At 42.2% G+C, this 25005-nt stretch overlaps 2 protein-coding genes and 1 long non-coding RNA gene across 3 annotated transcripts in view; 1 reads left to right on the forward strand and 2 right to left on the reverse strand.

Annotated features, from left to right (window-relative positions):
- Positions 1 to 16370, reverse strand: part of LOC309479407 (b(0,+)-type amino acid transporter 1) — a 144669-nt gene extending 128299 nt beyond the window's left edge. The window contains exon 1 of the mRNA XM_082143535.1: positions 15545 to 16370. Within this exon, the coding sequence (XP_081999661.1) occupies positions 15545 to 16258 (714 nt within the window). The 5' untranslated portion in view covers positions 16259 to 16370. The remainder of the gene's footprint in view (positions 1 to 15544) is intronic.
- The window catches only part of LOC309479340 (uncharacterized protein), a gene marked incomplete at its 5' end in the record, with an annotated part of 244765 nt that overhangs the window by 112730 nt on the left and 107030 nt on the right, over positions 1 to 25005 (forward strand). The window lies entirely within an intron of this gene.
- On the reverse strand, positions 1221 to 15538 carry LOC309479504. The gene is made up of 3 exons (XR_014199240.1): positions 11751 to 15538; positions 10803 to 11406; positions 1221 to 5048 (listed from the first exon to the last, which is right to left on the reverse strand). It is a non-coding gene; the product is annotated as an uncharacterized lncRNA (long non-coding RNA).

The raw sequence follows: 25005 nt of genomic DNA on the forward strand, positions 1-25005 counted from the left end.
TACATGAACATGGTAAAGTGAAAATTAGAAATTTTAAATCAATATATTGTCTTATCTGAATGAGCAGTCAGGGTGATTTTCACATAGTTTTGGAGCAAATATTCTAGGCTACGTGATACAATTTTCAAAAGTCTTGTGAAGAAATAATCAGTATGGGTTTCATGGCCTTATTTCAGTGACAATTTTTTTTGGTATTTTCACAAACCACGCGTAAATGTCATTATCTCAAAACTACAAACTTTTACATACATGCTGCTGATATATTATTGTAGCAGAGTTTGTGCTAAATAAAGTGTAATAAGACTTTAGCCATGACAATGTCACAAGTAACAGAAATAAGCACAAATGTCAAAGCATGTCAGAACACCTCCAGGGCCAGAAAACAGCTCAGACCTCAGAGGGTTAATGAAATATAAGGGTTGTCCCGTGAAATCTAAAAGGTTACTACAGTATTTGATATGGCAAAGTACTGGGAACCACAGCTGATGTTTTTTTTTTGTTTTTTTTTACCACACATTTAAGTGCTTCTGATGTTTTTTTTTTTTTGTTTTTTTTTTTTTTAAGTCCAAAGTAAGGTTGCTACCATATTTTTTTACGGTAAAATACTGGCAACCAAGCTGACGTTTTTTTTTAACCATAAATATCATTTTTACATTGTGTTTTTTTGCCCGTAAATTGAAGTCCCGTAAAACATAAAAGGTTGCCACCATATTTTTTAAGGTAAAATACTGGCAACCACAGTTGCCGGTCTTTTACCGTAAATGTCACAGGGTTTTTTTTAACAGTGTGGTCAGTGTTTGCTTTAGTTGGGCTCTCTTGACCCTTGACTCTTTAATTTTTGATTTTCTCTGGCTGTTGTAATTGTATGTTTTTCAAAGCACGTTTGTTGTGGAAAAAAAAAAGCCAAGAGAAAATGTGATCAGGTAATGTTGGCTGTTTATTGATGATAACATAATCTTCATGTTGTGGCCTGAATCACTTATCTTATTCAGTTTCCAGTGCTTTGATTGTATAGTTAAAGTGTTATTGATTTTGTTTTATTCATAAGATGAGATCCAACAGTGTTAATCAAATAATATATGAATTTCAAAAACATTTAGTGCATTATATGTTTTCATCTACATTATTCCTTAGACATCAAGAATCAGCGTATGACTCTCAAAAAAGGTGACCAGAGCCGTCGCATAGACTGTGCGAACTGTGCAACCGCACAGGGCCTCGCGCCACTAATGGCTTTTTTACCACTGCATGGTACGGTACGGCTCGGTTCGGCACGGCACGCTTTGGCGCTTTTCCACTGCATGGTACGGTACGGCTCGGTTCGGCACGGCACGCTTTGGCGCTTTTCCACTGCATGGTACGGTACGGCTCGGTTCGGTATGGCTCACTTATGGCGCATTTCCACTGCATGGTACGGTACGGTACGGCTCGCTTCGGCTCGCTTTAAATGGTACCACTTCTGTTGAGGTTCCAAGCGTACCGTACCGATACTAAAATGTGACGTGAAAACACTGCAGATCACTGATTGGTCAGACAGAATCATCAATACCAGCGTCATTGTATTTATGACACGAGACACTAAACCCGCTATATTTAAATAGCCAGTAAACAACAGCCAACGCTGTAGCACCTGTTTTAAAAGTATTTGCTTAAAAAAAATTTTTTTTTTAAAAAGATTAAAAAAAAGGCTGAATCGTGGTCAGTGGACGAGGTGCAGACGTTCTTCTCGTTGGTTGCCGAGGAGTGGATGGGGAAACACGGAATGGAAAATTCGCATTTAATATGATGATGTAATGGCAGTAGAGACGATCAGTCCCACCCACTTTGAAGCGGTACTAACTGCAGTGGAAAAGCAACCGAGCTAAAGCGAACCGAACCGTGCCGTACCGAGCCAAGTCGTACCACGCAGTGGAAAAGCGAAGCGAGCCGAACCGTTCCGCGCCGAGTCGAACCGTACCGAGCCGAACCGATCCGTACCATGCAGTGGAAAAGCGCCATAAGGGGCCTCGCAATCCTGCGTTTTTTTTTTGTTTTGTTTTTTTGTCCCCACCACTTTTTAAAACATCTCGCGGCACGAATGTAACAATTCTACAAATAAATAAAATATCTCCAGTCATCTGGCAGAGCATTCATTTAGTTTGTTTTTTAAATAAGAGACGATCTAGCGCTGGAATGTGTTTTTTTAAATCAAGTGATCAAAGTGCTCGTTGCCGCTGCGATCAGTGGCGCGGATACAGTGTTTTCTCGTGTGGCTCGCGCACACGCCGCACTGTATTCACTCGGACGCGCGCTTCAATCCGTTGCGGATACTCTATTCGTTCTGGTGAAATCACAAAACATAATGCACACAAATGTGTCCCTCGTTACTCTTTACACAGTTGATTTTTTTCTCCTCTGAAATAAATAGCAAAAAGTCATAGCTGAGACTATGTGCATGATTATGCTGTATTATTCTACTTGACAAAAACGTATTGTAGCGAGATTATGCGTGCAATAGAACTACAACAGCTACGTCCGTATGACCGTTATTCATGCGCAATTGAGCATCCACATCAAAGAGCAGGGCCTCGCATTTCAAGTTCGCACAGGGCCTCGCACCCCACCTGCGACGGCACTGATGGTGACAATCAATGAAATGCTTCATGCTACAGTGCATGCTGGGTATCAACGCAAGTATCAAACGCGAAACGCAAGTAACTTTGTTGGTGGATCACGGGTGCTGTTGCTATTATACTGGCGGGATAAATGTCTGTTGTGCCCGACGCAAATCTAAAATGGGTTGGTCTGAAGTAGCTACATTCAGGGTTCTCAAGTTTTATCAAAAGCTTGGAGTGAGATCACATGCGGTTAGGGGAGGAGCACTAATGGAGCCCCGTCCCCGCCCCCCAATTTTACCCATTGTTCATAATTAACCAGCACAAATTGAAATTATAACAATTGGTAAATCCGATAAATGACAGAGCAATTCATCACATCAAATATACTCTTTAATGTTATATTTCAAAATTACAAATATACAAAAATTACAAAAATATAACAAATTGCTCCAAACAGTTTGGAAAAACAAATCTTTTTGCATTTTGAATGTGTCTAGTCGAAATGGTATAATGATGTATTGTGTGGTGGGACATTGTGAACAAATGACATATTATGTATTAAGGTGTGTGTGTGTGTGTGTGTGTGTGTGTGTGTGTGTGTGTGTGTGTGTGTGTGTGTGTGTGTACACAAGAGTACACACTCCAGCTTATGAAATGTGTTTTGTGTTGTGTTTGTTGCACATTTTGATGCCTTGATAACAGGGGTAGGGGGCTCCTCCTCTAATCTGGCAACCTTTTTAGGGGGCTTACCCTTTGGTGCCCAGAATGATAAAATATCTTTTTGCTTTTTCCCTGACATCTTTGAAAAATACAAATGCAATGGCAATGATTAATGTAAGTTTTCACAGGATATAAAATATTACCCAGAGCACTCTGCTTTAATACATGTAGCCTTAATGTATCTAGAAAGACTATTAATACAGTATAATATATAATTTAATTAAAATAAAATGAAGAAATACATCTTCATTCCTTCCCATACCCACTAAAATTTTCCCTTAGTTTCAGATAACGTAAGCTAGCCAAACTGAGCCAAAGCTTCTGGCCTGGTTGCAAAGTAGTTGTAGAGTTTTTGACTGCATCAGTAATAATGTATACGATGGGCTATATATTAAATGTTCTAGCCTAAAAATGTTAGACAAGCTTTCTTCCAACTTACCTTCTCCATCATGACGTGTGTTCGCGCGATGTTGTTGGTTACCTAGTAACGAACGTACGGTGGCCGAGAATGTTCCGTCAACTTCCGTGTGTTCGCGCATCTATGTTGCCTAATAACGAACGCAATCTGGCCGAGATACATGCTGGAAACTTCACTTTGTGTGCCTGCGCCTACAACGTTATATATAAAGCTTGCAGGACAACTTGGTTGGCATTGCCTTTTCAGCTTGAGAAATACACGGTGTGGCGTGTGAGCGTGTGAACTGGTTGAGTTGCGTGTGTCTCACGGCCAATGCGTGAGACTTGAGAACCCTGTACATTACTCATAGGTGTGGTTTGGGCGTAACGTGAAATAAACCAATCAGAGCGTCATCTCACATTCCCTTTAAAAGCAGGCGCGCTTGTTCCATAGCGGATTGCTATTACAACGGCGGATTTGCCAGGCGCGCGCCAGGAGCGGTTCACAGCCGAGGATGCCGACGTTCTCGTCAGGGCCATAAAAGAGATGTGACATTGTATGGGGATGGGAGAAACCCACCCAAATTAGCTTCGGTTAAACAGGCGTATAATAATTTGGGTAAATGTGTAAGCTAGATTTATGCCTATTTTTTCACATCTTCATGGACACCACAATGATTTCCCTCATGTGGAATATTTTTCCTTGTAATTATGTATGGTTTGCAAAAATGGGAACTGCTGCATCTGTGTAGAGTAGAGAAGCAAAGTGTATGCGCGTTGTGCACACGCTACATTATGACCAAGCATGCGCCCTTAAAATAGCATCTGAATAACGCGGAATTGTTTTCTGGAACTGCAAAATTGCGCCAGGACACGCCTCCTCTTTTCGCTGAACCGCCCCCGGGAGCACACGTTCATTCTCTAATTTACCGACGTGCGTCTGTGGAGGGAAAAGTCCACTGTGCGTCGGGTGCAAAATAGGAAAGATACATGCGTCGGTGTACAAAGTCAATTGCGCTGGGTACAATATAGGGCCCAATATCTCCAGACTCCCACGGGATCCGGTCGAAGCTCCGTAGGAGGTGGAGGTTGAAGATCTCTCTGACAGGGGACTCTGACAAACGTTCCCAAAAGACCCTCACAGTACGTTTGGGTCTGCCGAGTCTGTCCAGCTTTCTTCCCCGCCATCGGATCCAACTCACTACCAGGTGGTGATCAGTTGACAGCTCCGCCCCTCTCTTCATCGAGTGTGCAAGACATACGGATGAAATGACCACAAAGTCGATCATCGACCTCCGGCCTAAGGTGTCCTGGTGCCACGTGCACTGATGGACACTGAAGGGTTACAAATTTAAGAATCTATTTCAGATATGCTTCCTTACATAACATCACATAAAAAACTAAGGTGAACTATACTGTATTGGGCATTCAAGGTGAACATGAGGGCATCCATTTACTGATTAGATTGAACAGTTTCCTTTGAAGGGGTTTTGTTAGTCTTTAATCTTTCTACTAAGAGTTGAACTATGTGTGAATGTTTACCTAGTCTTAGTTCTCGTGACCATGTGTTGTTTATACAATTTGGGGGGTACCATTATCTCAGTTGGGGGTAATTGCCTCTATTGTCTTTAGATGATTAGATTCAGTAGTCATCCCTAAAGGCTGTGTGTAAGTTCAGCACCTTTAAGGACAGCCCACTGAAATGCCTATAAAGAAACCATGTAAAGTTCCCTTAGTCAGATAATGTTGGAAGTACTGCAGCCACGTACAGCGGAGTTCTCAATAAAGAATAACTTCTGTTGAACGCGATCCCAACTGTCTCCTGGTCTTGCGTCGAAGAAAGAAAACTTTACAACAGATGGTGCCGTGTGACCCGGATGGAGAAACTGAAACTCAACAAAGAACTTCAAGCTCAAAGATCTGAATCTTGAAACTTCAAGCTCAACAAAGATCTGACAAAGATTGCCAGACTGAATCTTTCCAGCTTCCTCCAGATTGAAAACTTCAAGCTCCAAAAAGATCTCAAAGCCTGACTGAGTTCCAGACTGAATCTTGAAACTTCAAGCTCAAAGATCTCAACAAAGCTGACTGAGTTCCAGACGAATGTTTTCTGTACAACCAACGATTCGGTGAGTTTCACTCTATTCAAAGAACCAATGCAGACCAGTACAAATTTGTTTTCCTCTGCACGACAGAGAAGAAGTTAACAAACAGCTGCAGGGTTTTGTTAATTAAGTTATCCTCTAAAGTTGTCTTTTAGAGATGAAATTTATCCTCTGTTCTTGTCAGGCAGGGAAGTTTTAGCGTAAAAGTGCTAGTAATTTGTGTTATCCTTTGCTCTGGGCAAGGAAGGTCAACAATAGTTGATCTGTGTTAACGTGTACCCTCTGTTGATCAGAGAAGTTTACTGTTTGTTTGTGTGGTAACATAGAAATTCACAAAATGTTTAGGAAAAGTACTAGACTGATTACACCTTTATGGACCGATAGTGAATTCAAGTCTTTGTTATCAGAGCACATGGACTCCATCGTGACTGAGCCAGTCAAAGAAACAAAGAAATTTGGCATTGATCCAGACAAAGTATGGTCAATTGAAGATTGTAAGAAGGTACTAGGAGAAAGTATTCGCACGAACAATGTGAAAGCCATTATCTGTTGTCACAGAGAATTTGGTTTAACACTAGCTACAGAACAGTCTAAGCGCAACTCAGAGCTAGAGAAACAGATCAAAGAGCTCCGTACTAGATTATCTTCTGTGACTAAGAAAGTAAACCGCAACAAAGATGCAGAAAAAACTGATGTGGAAGAAGTTAGTCAGCCTGATAACAATTATCCTGACTTAAAAGCTTTCTTTGAAACAGATGTAGCCATCCAATCAGTAACTGATGAGCCTGTAGATTCAGTGCATGTTTGTGGGGCTAGGAGAAGATCTCAGGGAACTGAAAGTGTTACTCCCAACTCTTCTGTTGTCCAAATACAAACTGTTGCCAAAACATCTTTAGGTCCTAAGGAAATAGAGAGACTTGTTGAAAGTTTTCCATCAGTGCAAAGAAATTTTCCTGAGTTTAGGAGCGAGTTGTCCAAAAAGATGCGGCTCTATGATATGTCTATAGCTGAAGTCACCCAGCTAATATCACAGATCTTGACTGAGTCAGAATTCAATGATTTTGAAAGTGCTGTAAACAATTCTGAACTGCAACAAGCCAGTAAAGATGAATTGAGAGAGGAAGTTCTGAAAGTGTTAAAGGACATTGTTGGACCGAAAGTGGACTGGTCAAAGATCACTAGTTTTGTACAGAAGAAGGGTGAAACTGTTTGTGAGTACACAGAACGATTCTGTCAGTCAGCTGCAGCTTACAGCGGGATTGCTGACACTTCAGAGAAGGTGCTAGGTGATAATGGTCCCCTAGTTCGCGCATGGTTTCAGGGTCTTCTGTCAGAACATAAAAATGCATTGCCTTACTTAGAATTAACATGGTCCAGTAGAACCCTGCAAAACAACTTGGACAAGTTAACTACTTGGGAAAGAGACTCTGATGTCAAGGCAAGAGTAAAAATTGCAGCAGCATCCTTTAAGGTCAATTCAGAGAAACAGAAACGCAAATGTCCTAGAGAAGCCAGTTGTTCTTACTGTGGCAAGCACGGACATTTTGGAAAAGAATGTAGAAAAAACTAAAATAACTTAAGACAAGTTAACAATGTTATGCAGCTTTTACTAAATTTGTTTGCTACTCTGAAGCAACCCCTCCCCTCGTCATTGGACTCGTGGGTAAGCTTTTTGAGGTGTTAACCATTTGGGCTGTAATTGCTTAATCTCCCCAGTAACTTACAACAAATATGAAAGACTTATTGACTGTCACAGCCTTTGTTTGGGGGACATTCAGTATACTCACAGCTTTAAATGTTATACTGCAGAACATTACAATCAGACACCATCCTCTGTTATGATGCCTACTAGGACTGATGTTTCACTGGAGAATGGAAATGTGCCAATTTTCTCACACACTGTACAGTGTGCGCACAACAGGGACAGAATAGGACACACAGACCAGTGCGGAGCCCAGGGAAGAACCGAAGTGCAACAGGCATCGGGGGCAAAACCTTGTGGTGAAGATTTCCTCATCCCCCCTCTTATCCCCACCTCACTGGTCCATAGGTGTCAAAACAATTAAGAAATAGGGAAAGAATGAAACAACAACAGCAGATTTTAAAAACCATACAACCCTGGTGTTTGAAGAAATACTGCTCTGTTTTCTGTTTTCTTTCTTCCTCTGTACAGATACCACTTGATGGCTGTTCCGAGATCCATATGCAACGACCGTCTCACCTGCATATGAAGCCACAACCTCAAGAAGACAACTAGACCCACTGCTGAACGAACTATCACAAAAGAAAAAAGAAAAAAATACACAACGCAGAGACTTCACGGACCCTAATTGCATGTTTTGTTTCTGTGTCAGCATGCAATTACAGATGAACAACACAGATCATGCTTGTGCCTGTAACTTTTTCAAGTTACAAGAATGAACTTTTAAGTGTCTAAATTTGTATTTTGTGAGAGTTTTTAAGAACTCTCAAAGAGGGGACTGAAGGGTTACAAATTTAAGAATCTATTTCAGATATGCTTCTTTACATAACATCACATAAAAAACTAAGGTGAACTATACTGTATTGGGCATTCAAGGTGAGCATGAGGGCATCCATTTACTGATTAGATTGAACAGTTTCCTTTGAAGGGGTTTTGTTAGTCTTTAATCTTTCTACTAAAAGTTGAACTATGTGTGAATGTTTTCCTAGTCTAAGTTCTCGTGACCATGTGTTGTTTATACAATTTGGGGGGTACCATTATCTCAGTTGGGGGTAATTGCCTCTATTGTCTTTAGATGATTAGATTCAGTAGTCATCCCTAAAGGCTGTGTGTAAGTTCAGCACCTTTAACCCTCTGGGGTCTGAGTGTTTTTTGGGGTCCTTGAGATGTTCTGACATGCCCTGACATTTGTGCTTTTTTCAGTTGCTTATAAACATATTAATGGCAAAGGTATAATTACACTCTATTTAGCACAAACAGGGCTACCATAATATGTGAGCAACATGCATGTACATGTTTGTATTTTTGAGAGAATAATGTTTATGCATGGTTATTGAAAAAACTAAAAACTAAAGTTTCTGAAATAAGGCCACAAAACACATTCTAAATATGTGACAATAAGACTTTTGACTAATGGATGTCGTTGCCTAGAGTTTTTTCTTCAAAATGATGTGAAAATCATCCTGCCCTTATCATTCACATAACACAATACATTGATTTAAATCTTGTAAAACACTTTTTGTTTGTAAAGACAATATGCGCAAGGGGCGTCAACAATTCAACAGCATCATGCGTATTTAGTGATTCACAATAATGGCTTAATGAGCCATTCATTCAGGTGTGTCACCTATAGCCACAAGAAAGAATATATATATATATATATATTCTACCAAATTGGTTCACAGTTGGAAGCATGTCAATGTTTTATTTATTTATTTTTTCACAAATTTTGCTTGCAAATTGTATAATATCCAAGGAAAACATGTCTAGTAATTGTGCAGTTAATTCTCATACTGTATTTTCAGTTTTGGAATATGTATCCTCTCCCCAAATTTGTCAATAATAAAACACAATAAAAATTATTTAAAGAAAAGGCTTATATTTACCTTTTAAAATTTGTTTACATCTACCTTGTAAATATATATATTTTTTATTAAAAAGGTTACAATTACAACAACAATTGAAGTGTAATCTTTCTTTGTAAAAAATAAAGTATACATTTTATCATACATATTTCAAAGTTAAGGATTCATTACTTCGAATATAGCCTACATTGACAAAACATACTATATTTAACATATTAGCAAAAATTGGCAAACAAAAGCTTATTTGAGGTGGCAGATATTTTACAGTAAAAATGTGTAATCTATCCAAAACTAATCAACGAAATGTTGTCTTTCATTTGTCTGTAACATAGGTCTTTCGTTTTTATTATAAGGAATATAAATGTTAATTTGCAGTTTAATACGTTGCTTATACAAATACATTTTATTTCAACATATTTCAGTCGATTTTTACTCAGTATAGCAAAATAGTTTGCTAAAAGCAGATCATTCATTCATTCACACACGCGATTTAAATTTAAACTGTCTTTTTGCGAGCTGTGGTAAACAGCGCGCATCTCTGCCGTTCATTCATTCATAAACAGAAACCCGATTCACGTGAGAAGGAAAAAAACTTACTACAGTATTCCTCAGCTCGCTCCTCGATATACCCGCACTTCTGAGGTACATTTTCCATTATTATTATTCCTCACAGCGCTGCGAGACGGTGTAAACAAGTAATGATCTGAATAAACTTGTGTTTTCTCGAGCTGATATGGGGGCGTTCACAGGTTTGCGTGGATTGCCTCAATCATTTGCGTTTGAATAGCGCGCTCTCCGGGGGCGGAGTCACATTACATTTGAATGAGCTGTAATGAGCTCGACTGGAATCGCTCTCTTTCAGATTTCACAAGATGAGAATATTTGTTTTTTATATAAATTACTTCATTTAAAAGAAAAGAATTCAAGCTTCATGCCTGTGTGTCTGTATGCCTGTTTGACTGAGTATTCGCTGAGTTATTGTTCATTTTCGGACGCGTTCCAGAATGGACTTCACTGGCAGAGAGAAGGCAGAACTCGCTTCGTGTTTATTTTTCTTTATTTGGCAAAAAGCACAACACTTTGTTTTTATTGTGAGTATACACAAAAATAATACACATAACAGAATCGATTGATGTATGAAACTCCTATGGAAAATCAAAGTCAACAGAGTATGAGTTTCTTTTACACTGATAAAAAAAAAGCGAGCTGGTATCGCCGGCGATACCGCCGACCTCAGGGGGTTAAGGACAGCCCACTGAAATGCCTATAAAGAAACCATGTAAAGTTCCCTTAGTCAGATAATGTTGGAAGTACTGCAGCCACGTACAGCGGAGTTCTCAATAAAGAATAACTTCTGTTGAACGCGATCCAAACTGTCTCCTGGTCTTGCGTCGAAGAATGAAAACTTTACAACAACACCTTATGCTTGAACATGGTGTTCGTTTTGGACAAGCTGTAACTAGCACAGAAGTCTAATAACAGAACACCGCTCGGGTTCAGATCAGGGGGGCCGTTCCTCCCAATCAGTGTTGGGGGTAACGAGTTACAAAGTAACGGATTACAGTAACGATATTGCTTTTTTGGGTAACGAAATAAAGTAACGCATTACACTAAAAATATCGGTAACTACACTACTTTACTAGACTATAGGAACGCGCTTTCCTGCGTTACCCAAGCCGTGTTTGCCTGCGTGTAAAGCTCTGATCTGTTTGTGGTGCGTGCATGTCTGTGTGTGTGTGTGTGTGTGTGTGTGTGTGTGTGTGTGTGTGTGTGTGTGCGCGTGCGCGCGCTTGCACCGTTGTCATAGAGATCGATTTGAGTGACGTAGCTGCTGGTGCGAAGGGGAGCGGGAAATGGAGACGGAGACAGGGGGTTTCGGCCAGTGGCGATATTCACATTTCTTTCAGTTTATTGCTCGAAAGGACAAAAATATTCGCGTGAAATGCACTCTATGCCCAGGCAGCAAGTACTGGCCATCGGGACTACCGGGAGATTCCCAGTGGGCTGACGTGCCTTTTGGCCTAGCATCTCATTTTTTTTTTTTTTTTGTCTTTTTTTGTCTTTTTTTTTTTAACGGACCATAAAACTCGTACATCGGCGGCCCATTCGTTTTGCTTAATTGGCGGCGCTGGGTTAAGTATAAGTGCGTGCCGGTGTAATGCATTAGTTAAAAAAGTCTTCGTCAGTTTTTTTTTTTCCTGATAGCTGACCGGCCCATGAAACACCTTGGCCCATTGGATCTTTTCTTGATTGACACTGGGCTGGTCCAATCACATCTTTAAACACCTCCCCCTTTGGGCTTTGAGCGAGCGTGCAGTGTGTCAGTGTGTATCTGTCAAAATAGTCTGAGAGATGAAGAAGAAACGCAAGGATTGTGCAGAGAAATAGCGTGAAAAATAGACACAGGCCCTTCAAGCAGACGCTGCAAAATGTGTCAAAATGTGTTCTGCAGCAGCATGACCTTCATCAGCTCCTGTGGCTGATGATGAGGATAGTGAGGAGGATAAGGACAGAGATGAGAAAGTGTAGAACCACACTTAGGCTATGTCATGAGTTCAGGAACCCATTACCCAGTAACGCATTATTTCCACATCTGCATAGTTGACGATTACCGTAATCTACTATGAATTTAATGAGACGCGTTTGTAAACCATGTTTTCCGTCAAAATAAAAAATCATGTGCTTATATCTCTTTCAAGTATAGAAATTAGTACAAAACTAATTATGAAAGTTTCCTTTATTTTTCAGTGCATTTGTTTTACAATATATGTCTATTAGTGTGCTATTATTATTATGGCCAAAATGCCAGGGCCGATTTTTTTTGTCCCAGTCCAGATTATGTGACCACCGCGGACATTTGTCCTTTATCCTGTTGTTTGTGGATTTTACAGTGAGGCATATTTCTTTGTGCAGACATGGATATTGTTCTTTCATATGGTTTTACATGCCATTTTGTATAGGCTACATTTATAAACACTATGCGGACAGGCTAAGGGATGATAGGGCTATGATGTTTGTCCTTATCTACAGGGTAAATTAAGAAATGGGAAAGTAAAGTAATAAGTAGTGAAGTTACTTTTCAAATGTAGTAACTAGTAAAGTAATCTCATTACAATTTACAGAAGTAACTAGTAACTAATTACTTTTTTTGAGTAACTACCCCAACACTGCTCCCAATCACGCCATTCCAGGTGTCACTGCCCACGTGGGCATTGAAGTTCCCCAGTAGAACGACGGAGTCCAAAGTCAGAGCACTTTCCAGCACCCCTCCCAGAGACCCCAAGAGGGCCGGGTACTCTGCACTGCCATTCAGCCCGTAGGCGCACACGACAGTGAGAGACCTATCCCCGACCCGAAGGCGCAGGGAAGCAACCCTCTTGTTCACCGGGGTGAACTCCAACACATGGGGGCTGAGCTGGGGGGCTATAAGCAAACCCATACCAGCCTGCCGCCTCTCACCATGGGCAACTCCAGAGTGGTAAAGAGTCCATCCTCTATCAAGGAGTGTGGTTCCAGAGCCCAAGCCGTGCGTGGAGGTGATCCCGACTATCTCTAGTCGGTACCTCTCAACCTCACGCACAATCTCAGGCTCCTTTCCCGCTAGCAAGGTGACGGTCCACGCGGGGGGCACAGGCTGTTAACACTCTGTTTTAGAGTAATAACTCAGCTCTCGTTAGGAGTTGATCAAAGGAGTTGATCAAAATAGATGCATTAAAAAGCTGAGATTCTAAGCTTTAAAATGATACATATTTTGTGTTGTTCCATTCATTGTTTGCATTGGTCTCTCCCATTCACTTTCAATGGCCCATTGAAACAATGGCCCACAATGGCCCTTAATGGCCCAGTGGAACACTACAAGTGTAACTCTGTGCCATATTGTACAAAATAAAAGTTTTTCAAAACAAAATTCCTGGTGAAAAATGTAAGTACACTAGTGTGATCAACAGTACCAATTTTCTTCAGATTTGATTTGATTTTTCCAAAATTATTCAAAAATAATGTTTTTTTTTACTCAAAAATTGAGATGCCTACTGTCAAATAAATGAGGCCTACAATTAATCAAATGCAAATAGAAATATAAAACCAGTCCTAATTGAAAGAGAACAAGTGGACAAAAAGATTGAATCCAATATTGGGTGATAATATTGCATAAAGAGTGATTTATAAGCAATTTTTTGTAGGCCGGTCATTTTTGACCGGGAAGACCACAAGTGTGACAATGTGTCATTTTGTACAAAATAAAAGTTTTTCAAATCAAAATTCCTGGTGAAATATTAAAGTAGACTAGTGTGATCAACAGTGCCAATTTTCTTCAGATTTTATTTAAAATGTCCAAAATTATTAAAAAATGTTTTTTTTTACTCAAAAAATGAGATGCCTACTGTCAAATAAATGAGGCCTACGATTAATCAGATGCAAATAGAAATATAAAACCAGTCCTAATTGAAAGAGAACAAGTTGACAAAAAGATTGAATCCAATATTGGGTGATAATATTGCATAACAAGTGATTTATAAGCAATTTTTTGTAGGTCGGTCAATTTTTGACCGGGAAGACCACAAGTGTAACAAGGTGACAAAATCCCCCCTAAAAAAGTAAGAAAATTGTTAAAAAACATTTGAGAAGTAGTTATACCATCTGTGAATAAAGTCACTAAGTTTCAGTCCAAAGCGATAACATTAACTAGTATTTTTGGGTAAAAGAAAATTCTCTCTGGGTCAAAATGACCCGAACACCACACAAGGGTTAAAACACAATTACAGCAGCCAAAATCTAATATTAAAGAGTCAAGGGTCAAGGGCCCAACTAAAGAAAACACTGACCACCATCATGGTGACTTAAAATGAAACTATTGTTTTCATTACAACGGAAATAACATAAATAAAGTCAATCTGGTTAGTAATAAGTGAAGCTGGTAATGCTATTTGTGGAGTTGTTAATCATCCTCTGCTGAGATCAACTTCATCTTCAGCTGATTTTATCTTTGGTTGTGTCTGGAAGCCGGTTGTAGTTCTTGTGCTTCTCTTTTCTTCAGTGATTCTGCTTGTTAACAGCAGGTGTTCATCATTAATGCCCAATCAACACTTAATTATCTCATTAACTTCAACACTGCTTCAATGGTACCGTAACTCTGTAGTATGCAAACATTTGAACACTCAGCAGTGTTAATTTAACATGGGCATTTTGCTGTGTATTACATAAATCTTACCCGTTTCATTTACGTATGACTGACAAATATGAATCACATTCAGTTTATTAATTTGTTTATGTTAAAACTATGTAATCGAAATGGATGGAAATTTTATATGCAATTCAAATACATAAATCTTGTATGTTTAGACAATGTTTTTGAGTGCATCCATGACTTTAACTTTGTGTATAGTGCAGTGACAATAAAGTTATTTTTTGGGGGGGGATTTAATTTGTCCAATATTTTGAAGATAGCAATGTATCGGCTCATAAAGTTGATTGAGAAAATCTTGTTTGAGAGTGTAGAAAGCTGTAATCTAGGAAAGATGAACCTTGCCACATGCAAGGTTTTTATGGGTTTAACTTTTTTGGTCATATTATTCCCATGCATCTTTTTTTTGTGCAAATAAATGCACCCTGCTCCTGATATACATGACTAAAGGCCTGTTCACACCAACACGAATTTGGTCTGATTTTCGGATGCAATTTGTCTGTTCAGAGTCAGACCAATTTGAAAAAAGCTAGACGCTGAATGAATCAATCCCTCAATTCACAGCACGAGCATGAAGCTCAAGAAATGGAATGAAAAAGCCCACTCTGCTCCTCTTTATCCACAGCAGTATAAACGCATCATTAGAACCCGTCTCCATTAAAAAAATTTTTTTAAAGTTGCATTGATGTGTAAATGTTCCTGTCAGTAGCTTTTCATAAAAGACTTTTACAAATATTACCACATAAATGCACTTACAGATCCATTGTAAATGATTTCATGGAATTCTAGTTTCACAGCAGGATTCTGTATCTTATCCCTTGATTTGTAAAATGCACTGTATATTTATTTTAAACATTTTACATATTAACTATTTATAATAATATAGATGTCTTTCCTTTTTAGCAATTTGTGTGCAAAACTATCAAAGTCAGCTTACTTGTTGTTGTCAGTGTAGCAAATATTGAGGACATAATTACCTCAGGATGATTGATCTCTTCAGTAACATGGTTTAAAGTGTTCCAGCCATCATAGGACCACAAACACTGGTAAAATGCTATTCCCATGGGTCTGATGCTCAGCTTGGTCCCATCAAATGAGTTTTGGAGGCTGTTGGAGGTGTCCCCTTGAATAAGTAGCACAACTCCCCCAATCACAATTATTACAAGTGCCAGCACCTTCATAGCCATGAATAACACTGTGACTCTGATGGAGGAGCGCACATTCAAGCAGTTCAAAACTGTCAATACCATAATCCCTAGGGCTGCCAAACATTTCACTGCTCCATTTGGTGGTAGGCAATCATCATAGAAAGGTGCAAGGGTATTTTGGGCAAAGGTGAGTGCCACTGCAATCATGCCAGTTGGTCTCATCACAATGTTATTGGTGAAAGCACACATAAAGGCCATGATATTGCCAGAAGTGCGTAAGATGTAAATATACTCTCCTCCAGACTCACGAATAACAGTTCCTAATTCAGCATAGCTCAAAGAAGCTAGCATGGCCAACAATCCACTAGCAGCCCATATTAACAGACTAGCACCTGGACTCCCAATATAAAGTAGCACATACTGAGGAGACATGAAGATTCCAGAACCAACCATGACCCCTGCAATGAGAGACACTCCACTCAGCAGCCCTACTTCAGTCTTTAGTTTCAGCTCGTCAGGTGACCTGTCCTTTTCAGTTGCCATATTGGAGAAATGCAGGCTGTGACTTAGATCTCTTTGAGTTGGACAGTATGAACAGGACAAAGAAACAAACTTTAAAAGAGGTTATCATTACTGGTTTGTGGCCAGCATTTGGACTTTGAGCAGTACGGGAGCTCATAGAAATAAGGATTAGAAGATGCTGGTCTCTGGCTATTCATTTATCTTTTCCTGACTAATATTTTAAGTTCTTGAGGTTAATGTGTGACAAAGAGTACAAGTTCACATATATGGGTTAGTTCTCCTCTGGCCAACGAATGAACAGTGTATGATTATGATTCAGGCAGCATTACAGGTCAGAAGTCAGATTGGATCAGAACATTCAGAATATTTATCCAGTTCCAACTGGACGAAGGTCGTGGTCATCACGGCGGTGTGGAGACGGGTTTGTTGAGGATCAGTGTCATCGTGTTGATGAGGCCTTCACAGGGGAGAGTCTAGTTGACACAATATCTGCTGACACTTTAGGATGCGTTGTGGTCGTGTCTAGGCGCAGGTCCTCCATCTGATCTGGATACAGCCCGGATCCAGTTGACTACATCATGCGTTGGGGGTTGTGTCTAGGCGAAGGTCCACCATCTGATCTGGATTCGGCTAGGATCCAGCTGACTACATCATGCGTTGGGGTCGTGTCTAGGCGCATGTCCACCATCTGATCTGGATTCGACCCGGATCCAGCGGACTACAGTAAAACTCGGAATAAACAGAAAGACTAACATTAGCGTAGATGCCATTCTTCTTATGATGTAACGAGTACATCAGGTATTATAGGAAGTGTTCCCGGTTCCGGCTGACTTGAGCTGTGTCCCAATGCGAAGGCCGCATCCTCCAAAGGCTGTATTTGAAGGCCAATTGCGTCACAGTGGCGCAAAGAAGGATGTCCCAATCAGGCCCGGCTGCAGGATGAAATGACCGAGGGGGCATGTGAAATTGTTAAGGGGGCTTAACTTTATTACACCATCAATGAATAATACACACTGAGATCTCGCTTTGGAATGACAGATTTTTAAATACAGCGCTCCCTAAAACACTCCATATGCAACTGCACAGGTAACCAGAGACTAGCAAAGTTTAAACAGTGTAATGATGATAGATCATGTCCTGACCTATACCTTTTTAGAAGAGCTGCAGTCTCCTTGATTTGGCACTGAATCTCCTTAGTAACCTTTCATGCCATTCTTTCTCTTTGAATTTTGCAGTTAGATCACGTTCAAATGCCAATTGGATAAGTTGCGCTTTCCTCTGATGTGACATGCTCCGTCTGTGCTGAGTGAACACATTAGTGAGGGTGGAAAAAGAGTTTTCGCAGGTGGCAGTAGATGCCCCAAAAGTTATTCCATGTCTGAGCGCAACGTAAACCGTTGGCATTGCAGCTAGAGACCCAGAAAACGTTTTCAGTACATCCAGGGTGGTCCATTTCTCCCTGTTAGAAAGAGCAGTTTCAGTCCGTATAAACTGTCGAGCGACAGTGAATTCAGCATCCACAATTTCTGTTTTGGTTAGGTCCAAGAGTGGTTTAACCGTTGAACTGTCCAGAAAGTCATTGCTTCCAGGGTCGAGAGTACACAGGGCTTTAACCAATTGGCTGTTACGCTCACTGAACCGTGCTGACATTTCTCCAATGACAGTATCCAAAGTACTGAAGAAAAGTCTTTTGCATTCTGTTTCATCTGCTTCATCACTCTGTCCACAGGAACTTTCCACTACAAACTGCTCTAGACCCTTGGTCACGTATCTTCGCCGTTTGGAAGAATTCGCTTGTTGCTCGTCATTGCATTGTGCCCACAATGCTTCAAACTCACTGTCACAGCAAAGATTCTTAATGCATTCGCACACACTATGCACAAGTTTTAGGCCAGTGTACAGATCGGTTTCTTTGGCCTGAAGTATCTTGTTTGCGGGATCTAGGAGAAGGAGGATCTTGTGTACCATCAAAGCAATGAACTTAAAATCCGCTTCAGATACCGACTTCACCAAGCCTGCAGCCTCCAGCTTTATGTCTGTGCTGTACGCTCTGTTTGCGCGTCGCAAACCTATGTCAGACAAAAAATTCACAATGTTGTCATAGCTTCTTACTATGACAGAAGCTGTTGCCAGGTGACCTGTGTAACGACAATGACTATGACATGCGGTCACATGCTGTTCAAATTAGTAAATCCTGATCTCCAAACACATCCTTCGTTGTCTCCTTAGACAACGAGTTTGTTCATGGCGCCTCCAAGTCTGCTTGAACGGTCAAAATTGCATCTTTGTGGCTCCCCCGAGGGACATTTGAGTCACATAAGGAAACCCTGTTTTGGAGAATCCCCTCTAAAACCCCCATTTCAGCATGGACTCCCCGTGACTTTTATAGACTCGTGACATTCCAGACACACACACACACACACACATACACACACACACCCACAGATTTTCCCTTGACTTACCATAGGACATTACCAAAATGTTGATATATTTCTGAGGTGCCTTTTGTTATGACCATGTCATATTGGGGTGTCTACGATTTTGTCATGTGGTAATCAAGACTTTAAATGTGTGTAATTCTGCATATCTCCTGTAACTTCGCATTGCTACAACCTTCATGTGATGCGTTTGATGTCTTTGTAATTCTCTTAATCTAACAGAATCGAATTCCAATAGCAGAATGCAGTAATATACATTGTTTACACATTTCATATTTCTGGAACCGAAAGGCTTAAGTCAATCGTCACTGTAACTCGAGCCAGGAGACCGTCCCAAATGAACAAAGGGATCTTCCCGCCTAAGAAAATCTCGACAGCTGATTCGTCCTACACGAAGGAGGGGACGGCACATGGGACACTGATAAAAGTCCAAACCTTCAGTTTCCTCTCTCTCTCTCATCCAACTCAACTTCCAACTCTTCGGACCTTCTTCTCCCCGGCGCAGCGCTTCTCCAAGGAACATCTGAAGGAGGCCCTGGCCTTCTCTATCGACGAACACATGTTCGAGTCGTAGCTGCGTCCTTTGCAACAAAGACTTTAAACCTCTCCCTGCCCGGGAGATGAATCTGAACTTTCTCGGTAACGTTAAATTCAAGTGAGCCTTTACATCGTCTTGCGAAACGACCCAAAAGACGAAGCTAGACGCAAACCAGCCGGACACGCGCACGCGCGCCCCCTTTTCAGCACCACACTGAAAGAACACAGAATCTTGCACGTAACGTAACTCTCTCTAAACGCTGATTTCAGGTGTCCAATTCTTAGGTCTGTGAATTAAGTTGCCCTCTATCTCTTCTCTCTGTCTATCTTCCTTTCTTTCATTTCATTTCATTCTGATCACGCTATGTTTTATGTTTTTGTTCGGTTAAATGTTTGTTTGTTGGTTTGCATTTTTACGTACGCTTATATTTGTAGTTTATATAATCTCTAGTGTGTGCCATTTTATTAATAAACCCATTTATACTTTTAATTGTCTCTGTGTTTGAAAACCCACCTTATAAAAGTCAATGAAACTAAAAAGATCTAAGCTACAAGCTCGACTACCTTGAGTAGTTTTAATTCATAAACTCAGAAAGTTTGATATTCGTGGCCAGAAGATAAAACTTTCTTGGAGTTTGAAAAGGGATACCCCCTTCTTAACTGTAATGATCAGACAGTTACAGAACAAGGTAATCTCGATAATTGATCAAATAAATGTACATGCGACTTATGAATTATGACCATGAGTCATAATTATTAATATTTCCAAAATTCCCTATATTCTTGAGCTAATTCACATTTACCCCGAGTCGTAATTGTTACACCTGTCCACCTTTACATTTACCTTTGATCGAGAAGTCTTTTCAACATTTCGCCATGGTATTGGGCAGCTACTGTTGGTTTCTTCACAAATTTATACAGGTTGTCACACACATAAAAAAAATGCTCCAGTGTATTCTCTACTGACATTGCGCGCACCACCACCAAATGTAACTGATGGTTGAAACAGTGAATGTATGGCACTTCACTGTGCAATTTATCCTGTAGAATCTTTTGCATCCCCCCCTTCCTCCCCGACATCACATTGGCCCCATCATAGCATTGACTTAGAATTCTTTCTGTGCTCAGACCAGCACGTGTTATCTCTGTTAAGACAACATTAGTTAACGACACTGCATCAAAGTTTTCAGTTGTTGCCACACACAACAGCCGCTCGTGAACTTCGTTTTTTTCGTTCAGGTAGCGAATTTGGCATCCTGGGTCCCATCTGCCTTTAACATGTACCATGAATTTCCTACGTCTTTAACAATTTCCTCAGTTAAAAGTTCACTCATAAGTCCAATAATTTCATTTTGAATGTCATGCAATGTGTATCTGGCATTGGCAGGTATAGTGCGATACACTTCAGCAAGTTCTGTGTCTTTTCGGAGAGTATAATCCATCATGGACAAAAAAAAGGCCACTGCCCCCCTCTCCCATTGTGTCAAAAGCATCCAACGAACCCCTGAAAGGCAGCGCGTTTGAAACAAGAAACTCAGTTATGTCAACAATTGCAGAAAAATACTTGTGATTTCTACATAGCTGTCTCGAATTAACCAGAGTTGACACCTCTGTTCCTGCTGTGCTGCGTGATTCCTTTTCCTTCCACAGCGCCATGCATTTTAAGAGCTCTTTTGCATTCGCATGCCTGGAAAATCCCTTTGAAGAATCCATTGCATGTCTCCAGTTAGAGTAGCCACTTAGCGTGAAGGCCTTGTCAGCATTAGGGCCCAAACTGAACTTTCTACATGGAAAACAAAAGGCTGAATCGGTGGAACGTGAATATTCCAGCCATTCCCTTCCTTTAAACCAACCACTGCAGAATGAACATTTCCTGCCATTGAACATACGACCTGGGTACGACTGCAGGCAGACCTGGACTGGGCTCTCTGTTCCGAGGTCATTAGGCAGCAGCAGCGGAGGAGGTTGGGGTTGAGACGGGACTGCCGCTTGGGCCTGGCTGTCCAGGTCGACGCTCGTGCTGGATGCTCCTGGCTCTGAGTGTTGGTGCTCATCAAAAAAATGCAGCTGCATTTTGATGGCTGTCATCTTCATCAGCTGTACTCTCAATCACACTTTCAGTGTCCTTTTTATGGTCTGAAATACGCTGCATATACTTTCTTATGTCCATTGTTGAATATTAATGATAATTCACATTTTAGCTGAAACTGAATTTGCTGATAATATCACACATCTCATTTATTTGCTCGAGGGACACCGAATGGCGCGGGGTTGGATAAAACCACGCCCCTTGCTTTAAATTTAAACAACTGTATTTTCCCCATGTATTTTCCATGTGACTTGTGCCCACGTCAGGAAATCAGAACGCACACAATTGACAAAAGATAAGCCAGCGTCATTTATTATGAATAATTAACCCTTTCACACTTAAGTTTAAAATATTCTAACTGACTCCCGAGAGTAAGATTTTTCAAGGCGACAGTTATTTTAGAACGTTCCCCCTTAATGTTTCCATGGCAACGCGTCATATTTGTCACGTGAAACACCGCAGCCACAATAATAACACTGTATAACAGATGTAGGCTATCCTTTATTTCGTTTTTCCTTTTTTATTCGAAATATTCACAAACTTACTTACCATGTCATCAACTATCTGATATTCCGATTCTCAAATATGTGTAAGTGAGTGTGTTTGGTCGTTTAAAAACCATTATAACAATAGAGTAAACTTTATAGTTAACGTTACTTCCACTGTTTGTCTGATATGAAAAACACACGTCGGCAAATTATATTTGAATAGATTGTTATTGCTGCTTCCACAGACTCCAAATGTAGGCTATTGTTTTACCAGTGCTTATGTGTAGCCTATTTAAATGTCTGAAATCTAAAATAAACATTATGAGGTTGAAAACACTGCATAGTTGTGATATGACAGCGCTGAGCTCGTCCGTCTCTGGCTCAGCGCCAACCAACGCGACACTAGCACTTGCTTCCACAGACAACAGTGTGTATTTTACAAACTCCAAACATAGGCTATTGTTTTACCAGTGCTTATGTGTATTTAATGTCTGAAATCTAAAATAAACATTATGAGGTTGAAAACACTGCATAGTTGTGATATATATGACAGCGCTGAGCTCGTCCGTCTCTGGCTCAGCGCCAACCAACGCGAAAAACGTAATCGGTTACTAACGTAACCTCGGTTCTCCCTAGAAGAGGGAACGAGTATTGCGTAAGTTAGCTTACGCTATGGGAAAGTCGTCTTTTCTCGAGATCTGAAGCCAAAAAATTATCCTTAATTTTTATAATTTTGTCAACGCAGTGCAGCAGCACGCAGACCTAGGGCAAGCTTACTAGCATGCCCATTGGCTGCCCTGCGGCAACTGCAGCAGCCTATCGCTGAGCCTTAGACGTGACGTCACGTCCAATGAGCGCGCTTGGCGCGCCTCATGCGTCACAGCATCCACTAAATGAGTCCCAGGGGAAGTCCGGGGAACACGATGAGTGGGAACCGGGCGGCCAATAGAACGGCTAGCGCAGTACATAAGCACACACTAGGGCGCTCAGAGCGGCACGGCCGGTCTGAGCTGATAAACCCTTGTATAATGCAGCTCAACCAGGAGAGCTAAATCAACCGCAGTAGCCCGCACACAGACAGTGGGCCGGCCTACGCGTGACTTAGACTGATAAAACTTTCGCCTGCAAGGCAGGAACTTCCAGGTTGTAAAACCTAACAAATGTCGAGGGGGAGGCCCAGCCCGCCGCCGTACAAATGTCATGAATGGAAATTTCGCTGGACCAAGCCCACGAAGAGGCCATGCCTCTGGTGGAGTGAGCCCTGATGCCCAGAGGGCACTGCAGGTTTTTAGACGCATAAGTAGCTGCGATAGCGTCCACTATCCATCTGGACAGGCTGTGTTTCGAGGCGGCGAGACCTTGGTGCGCCCACCAAACGAAACGAAAAGCTGCTCCGAGCGCCTGATAGCGGCGGAGCGTGTGACGTAATTTCTCAGCGCTCTGACCGGGCAGAGGAGATTACCATCGACCTCGCTGCCGGAAGGTGGCAGGGCTGAGAGAGAAATGACCTGTGCTCTGAAGGGAGTGCCCAATATTTTGGGGACGTAACCATGCCTCGGTTTAAGAATGACTTTCGAGCCATTAGGTCCGAACTCGAGGCACACGGCGTTAACGGATAAAGCGTGAAGGTCTCCCACACGTTTGACTGAAGACAGAGCTATCAGAAAAACGGTTTTGAGCGTGAGGTATTTCATATCCACAGTTTCTATGGGTTCAAAGGGATGCGCTTTCAGGGCCTCTAGGACCAGCGAAAGATCCCACATAGGAACCGAGGGGGGTCGCGGGGGGTTCATCCCCCTGGCTCCCCTAAGGAAGCGGGTGACAAACTCGTTCCTTCCTAATGCACGGCCCAGCGCCGAACCGGCAAAAGCTGAGATGGCCGCAACATAGACTTTGAGCGTGGAAGGGAACCTGCCCGTGTCCAGCAGCTCTTGAAGGAAAACCAATACCTGCGATACCCCACATGCTTGTGGATCCAGCCCCTTGGCAGTGCACCACTTTTAAACACAGACCATTTAGACGTGTAGAGCCGCCTCGTAGAGGGGGCTCTAGACTGGGTGATCTTGTTCACAACCCCTTCTGGCAGGTCAACGGGTATCCGTTGAGTCTCCATGCATGCAGAGACCAGCGCTCTGGATGGGGATGCCAGATCGAGCCGTGGGCTTGAGAGAGAAGGTCTCTTCTCGCCGGAATCGGCCAGGGGACTGTGTCTGCCAGCTGTATTAGCTCCGGGAACCAAGTCTGGTTCTCCCAGTACGGGGCTATGAGGAGCACCGTGTGGCGCGCTTCCCTGGTTCTCCTGATGACTTGTGGCAACAGAGAGACCGGCGGGAAGGCATATAGTGGGCCGCTGGGCCAGGTCTGGGCCAGCGCGTCCTCGTTCTTCGTAAAGAACTTTGGGCAGTGAGCGTTGTCTTTTGACGCAAAGAGGTCGACTTTCGCTTTGCCGAAACGGCGCCACAGTGACTGGACTGTTTGGGGATGCAAGGACCACTCCCCAGGGGGAACATTGTCCCTAGACAGTCTGTCGGGACCCTCGTTCAGGTGCCCAGGCACATGCGCGGCTCTCAGCGAGCGCAGTGAGTGCTGAGCCCACACGAGGAGGCGTTCCGCCAGGGTGCAGAGCATTTAGGATCTGACGCCGCCCTGGCGGTTCACGTAGGCCACTACTGATGTATTGTCCGTGCTGACTAGAACATGGTGACCTTGGAGGACTGGGAGGAAGTGCCTGAGCGCTTTCTCGACCGCGAGCATCTCTAGACAGTTTATGTGAAGGAGATTCTCCTGGTCTGACCAGCGGCCATAGACCGGTCTGCCTTCGAAGAGCGCTCCCCAACCTTGGTTGGAAGCGTCAGTCGAGACAACCTTCCGGTGCGAGATCGCTCCCATCGTCACTCCCGTGCGATACCATTCGGCTGCCAGTCAGGGCTGTAGGGCTGAAATGCAGCCTTGATTCACCCTGACTCGAGAGTCGCCGGCCGCCCAGGCTCGGTGAGGCACGCGCGCGCTTTCAGCCAGCGTTGAAGCGGGCGCATGCGCAGTAAGCCCAGCTGAAGCACTGCTGCAGCTGAGGCCATATGCCCCAGGATTCGCTGGAATGTCCTCAGCGGAGCCTGGCTGCCCACCTGGAAGGATGCGGCGAGATGACGGATGCGGCGCGCGCGCTGCTCCGATAATCTGGCCGTCATAGCCACCGAGTCCAGTTCTATCCCAAGA

This window comes from Leuciscus leuciscus (assembly GCF_965113295.1).
Source record: "Leuciscus leuciscus genome assembly, chromosome: 17".
In the NCBI taxonomy this organism is placed as follows: domain Eukaryota; kingdom Metazoa; phylum Chordata; class Actinopteri; order Cypriniformes; family Leuciscidae; genus Leuciscus; species Leuciscus leuciscus.